Raw genomic sequence first — 13067 nt, forward strand, 5'->3', positions numbered from 1 at the left:
AACCTGTGATAATCTTGTCCCAAAACCCTGTCATAAGCCCCTGTATTCCCTCCTCCTCCTCCTCCTCCTCCTCCTCCTGAGCTCCCAAAATGAGGCTCAATCCTTCGCTGTGGGCCTGAGCTCCTAAAGCCCCTCATCTAACCAGCATCTGATAAACCTGAAGTGACCATGAGCCTTATTACAGCTGGTTATAGGATTCAGGCTTATTAGCACCATTAGCTGACCTCCTGATTGATGACCGGCAGCGGCGTCCTGGTGCTGCAGCTGCGTCAGAGACGTGTTTGTGTCGTCAGCTCCTCCTCTGTCTGAGTTTTTAAGACAAATGATGACAGTTCAGGGTCCCCTGTGGCCCTGTTTCCACCAAGCAGTTTGGTTCATCTCGGTACAGTACGCATTTTGTAGCGTTTCCATTGACTAATCCTGGAACAGGTCCCCAAATTACCAACCTATACCGTCCCACTTTTTGATACCCTGTTGGGGTGCCAGACACACTGATCTGGCCTCAGAAGGTGGAGCTACTACCCTGCAGTCGCCTCCTGCCAAGAAGGGTCACAGTCACCAATCAAACCTTTACCAAACTGTACTGATTCATACCAGACTGCTTGGTGGAAAGGGCTTTTGTCACCTGGACCCTCCTCTTACAGAGCCATGCTGTTGTAGTCCTGCAGAAAGTGGTTTGTCACGGTCCCTCTCAAATCTGTAAGGTCTCCCTGAAACAGTCTTAGTCTGGATGGCAGCATGTGTTGCTCCTAGACCTGCAAATATTGTTCAGCATTGATGAAGCCTTCCCAGGTGTGAAGTCTGAATTCCACCAAGCAGTTCAGTTGAGTTCAGTTCATCTCGGTAGGCACGCATTGTGTAGCGTTTCAAATGACTAATCTTGGGACAGGTCCTCAAATAACTGACCCATACCTTCCCACTTTTTGGTACCCCTCTGTTGGGGTGCCAGATACACTGATCCAACCCTTGAAGGTGGAGCTACTGCAGTCTGTTGCTTGGTAGTAATAAAAGAACTAAAGAACACATAGCCCTGCCATTTTTAAATTTTCAGTCGACCTTCAGTCGAAAGAACTTTCCTTTTGTTTGGAAAATGACATCACCAAACAGCGTGAAACTGCTGTGGGAAAGAAACTGTCGTGTTTTTCTTCTTTGTTGGATGTATCAGCAGGTTTTACTGTGTTGCACTGCTTTGCGGCCATGCTATTACGTAGCTGACGCAGCTACCGGCTCGGCTGTGGAAACAAAAACAGGATCTGGCTTTACCGATCCAACCCATAACAAACTGTACTGATCCATCCTGGACCACTTGGTGGGTACAGGGTTTAAGCTCCCCATTCCATGGACTCTTCTGACCCCGGAACAACATATAGACATAAAAACAAGTCTAGTGTGGTCCCTTTCTTCTTTAGAGGACTCTGTGTCCATGGTTTCCAGAACAAATGTCAAACCACAGGACAGTTTTTCTACTTCCTCTTTTAAACAGGCTCAGGTCCAGAGAGGTCTCCAGAGTCCCACTGCAGGCATGTCTGATTTCAATGCAGTGATCTCCACTACAGAGTCTTTAGGAGGTTTTGGGAGTTTGAAAAACAAAAGACATTATTATGATTCCTTAAAGCACCATCTTAGAGTTTAAGCTTTGAGTTCTGTACTCTGGAGTGATTGTCATGTTTCAGTACCCCGCCTCTTTACTGCACACGCAAACCCTCTGGGGTCAGCCGGGGCTAAGTTTAGCTTCAGTTGTGATGCATGCGACTCAGGGACCCCAATCTGTGGAACAATCAACAATTAAACATGAATACAGAGGTAGGAGAGAGGGAGAGGGAACAATTCGTGGCATTGTGTTTGCTGGCTCATGGTCGTTGGACCAGTTTGGGCTGGATTGCTGGGAAGCAGGGGCTAAGAGGAGGCAGAGGGAGAAGTGGTGGACTATGAAATGATCAGAGCGAGTCCTCTCAATACACAGACCTGGGGTCAGATACACGCCGTGCTCCTGCACACATACTCGTGCAGCCATGCTGAAGAAGAAAAAGGATGGAGAGAGCAGTGCGCCCTGCGTGAAGAAGGTAGGAGATGAGATCACGAAGCTGTCGAATGATCAGCTGATAAATTCATCTGTTAGTCGACTTTTACTGGATGGATCTGCAGCGAGTTTACAGGATCTTAGCGGCTCTTTAGAAGATCTTATCTTTCTGTCTGTTTTATGACAGCTGTTCTGTTTGAGGTGCTGATGATGGCAGTGAGAGGTGAACATGACCTGAGAGGAACGTGGGAGAAAGGCTTTAAACTATCCATGATTTCATGTGTCCCTGTCAAACCATGCAGTGATGACTCAGACGTTCTTTGCGACTGAACAGCAGCTTCCTCATGTGTCACTCACTGAATGCCTCATATGAATGAATGAATGAATGAAGACCCCCACACACACACAGTCACTCTCACACACACACACTCAGCTCACTGGTACGTGCACATTGACAGAGGACAGCTTTGACTGTCAGGAGTTTCATTTTGTGATTCCTCTCTGATAGAAATCTCATATTTACTCATGTTAAGCTCAAGGTTTTTTAACTAGGACGATGATAAAGGAGGATGAACAGCCGCCCTCCTCTGTTTAAGAAATCTTTCTAAGCTTTTTAACGTTTATCTGCAGACGATGTCTGTAACAAAACCTGTTGCTTTCCTCATGTGTATCTCGATGGTTTGTGATTTTAATCATCAAGATATTTATAATCAGTAACTCACAGAACAAACCTGACAGTACTTCATCAGAAGGAGCAGGACGATCTGTGCTCTGCGTCCATTATCTCTGAGAGTCGCAGTGACCTCAGAAGTCTTCTCCTTCCTACGTAATCAGCTGTTTTATCCCTGTTTTCTGTTCTGTCTTATCTCTAAAATACTTTTTTACTTGATGCATTTCTGAGGAAGAGGCGTCACTAACGCAGACACGACCATGTGCCTACATGTGCTTGAGGGTTTTTGTATTGAACCTGATACTGGCTTTATTGACTCACCTGAAGAAAAGTATTGGATAAAAATGTCCATGTGATCTCTGTTAATGCAGTTAGTGTCACAAGAATAAATTCCTGATCTCCTTTCTGCTCTCCCATCAGATCCAGTTCGCGGACCAAAAGCAGGAGTTCAACAAGCGTCCCTCCAAGATCGGCCGCCGCTCTCTGTCCCGCTCCATCTCCCAGTCCTCCACAGACAGCTACAGCTCAGGTAAGACACATCACAAACATCAGAAGGGGGGTTAAGGTGTGTCTTTGAATAAATATGCAGCTTGTCTTAGCCTTTAACATTCTTAGAGCTTCTTGATATGAGTAGTCTGGACCATCTAGCCCAGGAGTCTGCAACTTTTTGCTCCATGTCACCTGAATTGAAGTCACTCTGGAGCCATAAAACCTACTTTACCTTCACAATAAAGACAATACAGTGTGTACAAGTTCATACATAGTGGGAAGTATATTGAATAATTATCCAAACAAGATTTTTTTTTAATTTATAAAATTGTGGAACTACATAAAGAATACTGAACTTGAATTAAATATTTTTATGATATTGCTCAACTCATATTTTTTTGTTTGCTGATTTCTTGCCACACATCAAGCATGCATATTAATTTGGCACATTGGCAGTTAAATGAATCCATCCACGCAGAATTAAAATCTGTATTTCTTCCAGATTAGTCTTTCTGTAGATGTAGTTATCTTACAGGGCTGTAAGACTTGAGGTTAGCCACAGGTGCATGGAAAGTTGGTGGGCTGTTGATGTTATAAGAGGTGAAGTAGAGTGGTTGCAGGCTTTATTATCTCCGCCAAAGAGGTTGTGTTTTTTGGGGGGTTTGTCTGTTTGTCTGTGAATAACATAACTCAAAAAGTAACAAACAGATCTTCATGAAATCTTCAGGAAATGTTCAAAATGGGATAAGGAAGAACAGTTTAAATTTTGAAGGTGATCTGGATCACCGTCTGGACCCAGGACTTTTTTAAACGATTCTGTATAATTGTGTGATAGGGCCGTTTCCACCATATGTGTATATAACTCAACCATAAATGGTTGGATTGCTTTGCAAAACAATAAGATGTAAAAGTATGATCCAGATCCTGGCAATTCTAAGATCTGGAATATGAAAAATGTACTGGGTCATCATCATTTTCAACACTGTCAGGTAACAAATTATCGCTCAAACCTGCAACTCAGGCTGTATTCAGACCAGAAAAGTCCTTTGGTCCACTTGTTTGGTCCGGACCAAAAGCGGACTTTATTTTTTATCGTTTAGTGCGGTTCGTATTCAGATTGTACTTTTTGCAATATATTCTATTCTGTAAACACATCCACGTGTGTGACGATCAGTGCTCTCATTGGACAGCACTGACAAAGGTGGCACATAGAATACAGACCTGGAAATGGAGGTAAACATGTGTTTGTGCTCTTATTAGAGCTGCTAAATCATTTTCAGTTTCAAGAGCAGCTCCTTCAAAGCAGCTTAACAACGCTCTGTTTCAAATTTTGGAACAGCGAAGACGATTGAGCACAGCAAGGAGACGCTATGCTCTGCGTGTACTGACCCACAACATGCTAGCAACAGCGTGGCTAAACAGAAGACGGAGGATCATGTATGAACCAAAGACGGTTAGGTTACGGTGGCTTTATAGGCCCAAAAGGTGCATGTATCCTGTAGTTAGTTTGGATGGACCTTGGTTTGTAATCAGAACCACGAACCGCACCAGAGTTCGTTTGGAAGCGGACTGAGACCACCTCAAAAAGTGGGTCTCGGTCCGGTTGTTTGGTCCATACCAGGGTTTGTCTATTCACACCTGCATGGAAAGTCCGTGGGAAACGAACCCTGGTCCGTTTAAAGTGGACCAAACAGTCCAGGTCTGCATACGCCCTAACACCAAATTGTAGCGGACCGTCTGCTGAAAGGGAGTATAACATTAAAGTAGGACTAGTGTTGGTGACAATCACAATATGCTTGGTGGAGGTCTGAGCTCTCTGAGTGCTTTCCTAGTTGACACATGTGATGCATATTTAGATCAACAAAATGTTTGATTATGATTTTATTTAGTGTTAGTGTCATCAAGGTTTACATGGAGCTGGGGTCAAAGAGCCACAGGTTGCAGACCCCTGGTCTAGCCCGTTACTCGAGATCTGCAGGACGGTCTCCTTGCAGCCTGTTGCAGTGAATCCCTTTGTGAAAAGTGTTAATTCCCCTTTCTACATGCATCCCTCTGCAAAATGTCTCCACCTGATGGACACAGCTCAGCATCCTTCAGGTGATAAACTGTCTGGGTTGGACATCCATCTCTGAAACCTGAAGTCTGATTCACATGTGATGTGGTCCACCTTCATATAAGGTGATTCTTGGTCTGCTGACACACTATCTGTGTGTTTTCACACAGAGAAGAGCTGCACAGTTTACATTACACCACCAGGACCTTTTATGCTCTCCATGCCGAAATCCTAGATGGAAATTAGGAACATTTCCATGAATAATTTGGGTTTCCTCAGCCTGGAGGTTTTGCAGAATAACCTGAAACTCTAGGAGCTGATGGCACTGCATGTTTTTTTAAAATTAGAAATGAAAGACTAAAGCAGATTCCCTACGATATCACTGTTTTAATTTACTCAATGGGACTAACCTGACTAATCAAGGCTGAATAAAAAACAATGGGTCTTGATAAATATTATAATCCAACAAAGAGCCCAGTCAGGTGTCTTAAAGATGCCATTTGTTTTCTTATTTTGAACATTTCCTCATGAATTCAGTCCAGCTCTGAACTTTCTGACCTCAGTCAGCAGCTTTAAGATTAAAAACCTTCACTCTCTGTTCCAGCTTCATTCTGAGGTGAGAATTGAATTTGTCCAGCTCTCCTCTTCTCTTTTCTCTACTTTCTCTGTTCATTCTTTTCTCTTTCACCTCCTCCTGCAACCAGATAGCAGCTCATTATCTTCCTCCTCCTCTCCAGAACCTTCCTCTGCAGCCTGAGGCTGACGGATCATGACTGAAATAATGATCCAGAGAGTTTTTTTTTTTTGAGTTACGAATGATGATGATGAGAGATGAGTGCTGGGTCAGCATATTTTCCATTTTTCACCGTATTGTTCATATCCTCGTTATAAGGAGCCGTGGACCCAGTGACATGTGTCAGTGAAAGCAGTTCCTCTAACTCTGAACTCTGTTTTATCACACTCGCTCCTTCCTCGCTCCTGTGCAACCACTACAAAGAAAGAAATGTCTCATATTGTCCACCTGATCAGGAGCACACTACCAATCTCAGCTCTCCTCTGTGAAACTGAGCGTGGACCAGGACCAGATCAGACTGGGTGTCTCTGCGGCACAGTAACATACTCAAGCTAAAGAACAGGCTGTTCTGTGCCAGGAAGGGAAAGGATCAAAAAGGTGGTAATCCATGTGCCATTCCTCCTGAAATCTATCATCCGTTCAGACGGAGGGAGAGGAGGGAGAGGAGGAGATCTCAGGGGTCATGAGAGTGGAGGAACAGATACTTTCAAAGACTTCTGGGGAGGAGACAAGGGAGTGTTTAAGTGAAGGAAATAAAGGACTTGTGATCATCCAGTGAGCGTTAAAGGAGACATTTTATCAGTAAACCCTGAAAGAAAGACCGTGTTAACACGCTGACATTGGGCTGTGATGTTTTGTCTCAGTGGCGTTGAGGCGGCTGTGTGTCAGAGTGTATCATCTCCCACTCGGCTGGTAGACGTCCCAGGCTGAACCCACAAACATCCCATCAGAGCATCCAGTCCAGATCAGCCTGGCTGGAGGCGTCTGCCCTGGAAAGATTCCTGCGTTTGATCCTTTCTCAGACCGCAGATCTGCAGAGGCATGTGTTGGTTCCCAAGAGCCCGCTGAACCTGCTGACCCAGCCCGGCGCGGACCTGTGCTGGAGATCCACTGGACTCATTTAAAGCTCAGATATTAACACTTCACATGCTGCAGCTCTAACTGCTGGATGAGGGGTAGAGCTGAAACGATTCCTCAAATGATTCGAGGTACTCGATTACAAAAATTACTCGAGTTATTTTCTCCGCCTCGAGGAATCGTTTAATTTTAAAAAAGATCAGAGAGTGGTATTTCAAATAGAGCTGAGGCCATATTAAGAGAGTTTTCAGACCCCTCAATCTACCTCTTATACAAAATAGCAACTTGCAACAAATCTAGCTTCTTTTCTGGAGTTTGGAGACTAATGGGTCATTCTATGAAACGGGTGCCATTTGGTCCGCAACATTTGACGAGATGTACAAGGCACAAAAAATGTTTCAAAGTGTGTTTACAGATTTTGGAGATACCAAAGCAAGTGCTCTTATTGACATGCTGTATCAGAAAGTTCTATTTCTTACAGAGAAAAATTTTCATTTGAAAAATGACTGCTCTTTAACTAAACAAAAATGTATTTTATCCGATTACTCGAGTAATCGATTAATCGATGGGATTTTCAATAGAATCCTCGAATACTAAAATATTTGATGGCTGCAGCCCTAAAGAGGAGCGGTGCCCTCCAAACATGGAGTATCTGTTGTGTGTCTGGATAGATTAATGTTTGTTGTGGCTCATTTGCACCCTGACATTGATTGTTTTCGTGTCATTTTTCTTTTTATTTCATATTTATTTAACCATAAATCAAAGTAAGAATTGAAAAAAAAACATGTCAGCGTGTCCTGGGTCCCAGAACACATGTTCATCAGTCAGAGCTTCACCATCCTGACGCATCTTCCTCCAGCTCCTTCAGTCTGCTTCAAACACATTTACAAACAACTGCTCACTCAGAAACAAACCGTCCTGCAGCAGAGTCAAGGCTGCAGAGGATCTGAAACTGTGTTTTTCCATTTCATGATGCACTCTGGGTCACAGAGCAAAGACTGCAGCTTCCAGCATTTTTCTGAAGAATAAAGTTGCATAAATAAAAGGGAAGCAAAGCAAGAGTGGGAGAAGACGTGCAGAGAAGGGTTGCACGCTCAAACCGCCAGGCCAACCGATGGACCTATTACAGACTTGTTGTTTTTCTCTTCTGGCCTGCAGGCTAACTCTGGTTGAAGCCCATTTCTGCCAGATAAAGAACAAATGGAAAAAAGAAATTAAGTCATAATTATGAGAAAGGTCTGAATGGGCTCTATAACCTCGTTTCCACCAGCGATCTGGTACGGATCAGTACAGTTTGGTACGGGTTGGATTGGTAGAGACTGATCCTGTTTGTGTTTCCACAGCCAACTGTGGCCCCTCTTGGTGTGTGGCATGTAAGCCAGATCCCGATAGCCACGTCAGTTATGTAATAGCGTGATGGCGTAGCAGTGCAACACAACTTACCTTCTGTCGCACCGGAAAGTGACGATTCTTTCAACCAGTCAACCAACTGCAGTGTTGTAGCTCCACCTTCTGGGGTTGGATCAGTTTGTCTGGCACCAGAAGAGTCCCAAAAAGTGGTACCGGACGGGTTGGTAATATGGGGATCTGTAACAAGGTTAGTCAATAGAAAGGCCACAAAATGTGTGCCGTTCTGTGACAAACCAACCTGAACCACATGAGGCTGCCCCTCCTCATAATGATGACTTAACATTTTTTTACTTTTTCAATTTTTATTTTTATTTTTTTAACTGGCTGAAACAGGCTTCCATAGCCTCTATCTCATGTAAGACGGATGAAATACTTGAAAATGTGGTAACAAAGTGTCCATATTTACTCAGTAAGGGAGAGTGCTTTACAGAGTTAATGTCTCTGATGATTCAGAGGACAGACGGTGAGACGGCAGGAGTCAGAGATGAGGTTCAAGTAGAGTTTGTAATAAACCGTTCAGATATTGATGAGCAGATACACAGCCATGCTTTGCTCCTCGATCGATAAGGCATGCATTAGTGTCAGGACTTTTTCTTTTATCTGATTTTGATGTTGGGGATGACTGTTTTTATGCTCATGGCTCTTAGGGGGTTGAATTTATATGAGCTGAGTTCACAAATTTCACTCAGTGTGGGAGTGGAAGGAGGACACTCATGATGTGTGTGTGGTTTTTTCCTGTTGTGGGAAAGTCACTGCTTTTATTTTGATGAGTCATGAAAGCAATTGTGCTTTTAAATCTGTAACTTGAACTCCTTTAAAGGTCTTTCAGTTTGGGAACAGTAGGATAAATTTGTATATGCCAGGGAAAGAAGGTGCTCCTGAGATGAGTGTTTCTGACCCTGTGTGACAGACTAACACCCTTATCTGTCTGTGTGATTCCTCCTTCAGCGGCGTCGTACACGGACAGCTCTGATGATGAGACGTCTCCTCGGGACAAACAGCAGAAGAACTCAAAGGGCAACGGAGACTTCTGCATCAAAAACATCAAACAGGCCGACTTCGGACGCAGAGAGATCGAGATCGCTGAGCAAGGTGAGCTAAAGAGTCGTCTCTAAAAAAAGTCTCACTTCTGGATATATGCCTGATCTTAATCCACACTTTTTCTTCGCTTCCTTCACGGGTCGAGCAGGACCAGATTGATTTACAGCGCATTGAAGTTTCTATGACAACACCATGCTGGCTAAGTTTAGTAGTGAGGAGCGAGATCTGTGTTTTTCTCTGCTGAAAATGATTTCTGTGATTAATTTTGTAGTGATGGTGGACACTGGAGCCTAACTGTCAGACAGAAAAAGGACAGAAGAGCAGAAGAAAGAGAAACAGGAGAGAGATAGAGCACAGGCTAAAACACGGCCTAAAAGCTTAAACATAAAGTAAAGACTAAATCATGAGCCAAAACATGAGCAAAAGGCTAAAACATGGGCTGAAGGCTAACGTAAGACTGAAACACAAGCTAAGGCTGAAACAGGGGCTATGGCTAAAACACAGCGTAAAGGCTATGTACATGAGCTGAAGACTAAAACAAGAGCTGAATGCTAAAACATTAAGTAAAGCCTAAACCATTAGCCAATACATGAGCAAAAGGCTAAAACATAAAAGTAAGACTAAAACACAAACTAGGACTAAAACACAGCCTAAAAGCTAAAACATGAGCTAAAGGCCAAAACACTAACTAAAGGCTAAAATCACGAGTTATTTTTGCTAGAACACATCCTAAAGGCTAAAACACGAGCTAAAGGCTAAAACACAAGCCAGATGCTGAAACATGAGCTTAATTGCTTGAACACAAGCTAAAGGCTAAAACTTGAGCTAAAGGCTAAAACACTTGTTAATCTGTTTATGATAATGTTGACTCCAACCCACAGTCAGCAGTTATTCTGCAGTGCTCTGTTCAAACTTGAGAGTCTATCAATAAAATGAAGAGTGAGGTTACGTTAGCTCTGATTGGTAGATGACTGGCAGGACATAACCAGGATTTACTAATGTTACATGTTACAGACATGTCTCGGAGCACTAAGCTGTGAGCAGAGCTTAGTATAGCCGCTACTAAACTATGTTACAAACTGACAAAGATTGCTTGTTGTCATTTCAAATAACAGGGCTACATACTATTGATAAATACCTTACCCTATGGCATTGTATCTGGTGAAAATTTGTCTTGAACAAAAAAAAAAGTAGATTAGGTTCAAACAAAGATCTGACCTCCATTCATTCCCAAAACAAACACACACACCTTTTTAAAAGTCCTGTCTGCACAACACTGAGCCAAATGGTGTCGCTGCAGTCCAATTAAAACAGAGCCTCCTCACAGCCTCTTTAAGACACGAATGTGTGTGAGTGTGTGTGTGTGTGAGTGTGTCATGCTGGGTGTCCATATGTCTCCAGCCACTCTAAGTGAGAAACACCATTTAAAAACCAACACATTAACACACGTTCCTCTCATCGTTCCCTAATTACTTCACAGAACAGAGCCCCAGCTGCACCCTGCAGGCTTCACTCACACACATCACTTAGCATCAGCAGCTCCTCCAGCTGGATGAGCTGTGGGGTGAGCTGTTGGATGAGCGGGGTAAAGTTTAGGACGGAGTGGAGGATGAGATCCGTGCAGCTGATTTCTCTTCTTGTTGTTTCAGAGATGCCGGCGCTGATGGCTCTGAGGAAACGAGCACAAGGAGAGAAACCCCTCGCTGGTGCCAAGGTGGTGGGCTGCACCCACATCACTGCCCAGACTGCGGTGAGTAAAACCCATACACATACACACACTCTCAGCCCAAACATGAAGCAGCTCCCCTCTCACAGCTGTCCCGCTCTCCTGTCTGTCTCTCAGGTGCTGATGGAGACTCTGTCAGCTCTGGGCGCTCAGTGCAGATGGGCCGCCTGCAACATTTACTCCACCCAGAACGAAGTGGCAGCTGCCCTGGCAGAGGGAGGTGAGGCTGTCCTGGGGCTCTCCTTTCTGTCACACCTGCCTTCTTCTTAAATTTTCACATGCTCCATTCTTCACATCATGCTTCCTGTCGTTAAGCGTTTCCTCTGTCTCCAGGTTTCAGTGTGTTTGCATGGAAAGGCGAGTCAGAGGACGACTTCTGGTGGTGCATCGATCGCTGTGTCAACGTGGAGGGCTGGCAACCCAACATGGTCCGTACCTCCTTTTACTGAGAGCTTATGTTTGCATGGAGGAATCATTTCTCCACCCAGACCTTTTTTAAAATCCAACTTTTCACCATGTATCCATCAATCTCTGTACCAGATCCTGGATGATGGAGGAGACCTGACTCACTGGATCTACAAGAAATACCCAAACATGTTCAAGAAGATCAAGGGCATCGTAGAGGAGAGTGTCACCGGTGTGCACAGGTGGGACTTCTCACACACAAATATCTCACTGTTTCCACAGACACGTTTTTTTTCCCTTTTTTACTCCAGGTGCTTCAGTTTCTTTAAATTTGAAATGAGATGTTTCAGGAAATTTCACCACATTTTTACAAACCATCAAACAAATGATGCTCCCAGTTTTTGCTGTGGTAACATCGCCATCTAGTGGTCACCTCCTGTAATAATGCTGTGATTCCTGCAACACAGCAGCTCTTCATTCTGTGTGTATGTGTGTGTGTGTGTGTGTGTGTGTTCAGGTTGTACCAGCTCTCCAAGGCAGGGAAACTGTGTGTCCCGGCCATGAACGTCAACGACTCGGTGACCAAGCAGAAGTTTGACAACCTCTACTGCTGCAGGGAGTCCATCTTAGACGGGTAAGTGACAGCGTCCTGTGAGAGAGCAGGGTGATTTCCCAGAAAGCCTTTTTAGCCTGTGGTGAACAACAAATAAATGAATGTGAGGCTTTCAGTGAAGATTTGTGTTTGTGTCCTCAGCCTGAAGAGAACCACTGATGTCATGTTTGGAGGCAAACAGGTGGTGGTGTGTGGATACGGAGAGGTAAGGAGATTTTTACAGACTCATCCAAACCACAACATGATACATGTTCACAAAACAACTAATGTTAGAGCTGCTGTCATGTCAGGGGAGATAATGAGATAACTAAACCAGCAAAGAAGAAGAAGAGCTTGTGAAAATCTTCCACACATTTAATTTAAAAGCTTCTACAAACAGGAAGTTTTGTGCACTTAAAAAACAGCAAAGTTTGATGCTGTAAACATCATATGTGTTGAAACTTTTAGGTTAAAACACCCAAAGCTCATGATTTGAGATCTAATCTCTGGATTACAAGTAGAAACATGCTTCAGATAGAGAAAAGTTATAACCCTTCAGCCCTGTTAAGAGTCACAGTTTACTTTTTTGCCAAGAAGTGCACTACTTTAACTTAAATTGTGTATATATTTTATTCTACTCTGTACAAAGTTCTATATTTAAAATTGTAATTATTATTATTATTTCCCCTACTACTTAAGTTCTGTTTTTTTCTACTTTTTTAATATTTAGGGGTTTTTTTTCAGTGTTTTTCTATCCACATTTGTAGTGAGAGAGTGCAGTTTAAACCGCAGTCAAATTCCTTTTATTCTTGGAAATATTTGGCGATTAAAGCTGATTCTGATTCTGAAAATGTACACAAAAAATGATTTTGTCTTTGCTTTTTCATTCTATAATGATTAAAACAATGAAAAGAGAAATAAAAAATTGGATTATAGCAGCAAAAGTTGTAAGGTGCATATTCATAAATAAGTAAAAAGCTTTTGTTGACTGTCAAGGAACCATAAATAAA

At 43.3% G+C, this 13067-nt stretch overlaps 1 protein-coding gene across 2 annotated transcripts in view; it reads left to right on the top strand.

The window, feature by feature from the left end:
- Positions 1 to 13067, top strand: part of ahcyl2b (adenosylhomocysteinase like 2b) — a 67666-nt gene that overhangs the window by 39771 nt on the left and 14828 nt on the right. The window contains exons 1-9 of one of the 2 annotated variants that reach the window (XM_074698073.1): positions 1897 to 2063; positions 3111 to 3219; positions 9242 to 9385; positions 10984 to 11084; positions 11178 to 11280; positions 11394 to 11488; positions 11601 to 11707; positions 11983 to 12099; positions 12220 to 12283. In XM_074698073.1, coding sequence (XP_074554174.1) covers positions 2013 to 2063; positions 3111 to 3219; positions 9242 to 9385; positions 10984 to 11084; positions 11178 to 11280; positions 11394 to 11488; positions 11601 to 11707; positions 11983 to 12099; positions 12220 to 12283 — 891 coding nt within the window. In that variant the 5' untranslated portion in view covers positions 1897 to 2012. Of the gene's footprint in view, positions 1 to 1896; positions 2064 to 3110; positions 3220 to 9241; positions 9386 to 10983; positions 11085 to 11177; positions 11281 to 11393; positions 11489 to 11600; positions 11708 to 11982; positions 12100 to 12219; positions 12284 to 13067 lie in introns of those variants that run through there. The other variant, XM_074698071.1, reaches the window with a different exon arrangement.

This window comes from Halichoeres trimaculatus, unplaced genomic scaffold (genome assembly GCF_033239565.1).
Source record: "Halichoeres trimaculatus isolate MK-OKI-2021-1 unplaced genomic scaffold, fHalTri1.1 fHalTri1_scaffold_21, whole genome shotgun sequence".
NCBI classification, from domain to species: Eukaryota; Metazoa; Chordata; class Actinopteri; order Labriformes; family Labridae; genus Halichoeres; species Halichoeres trimaculatus.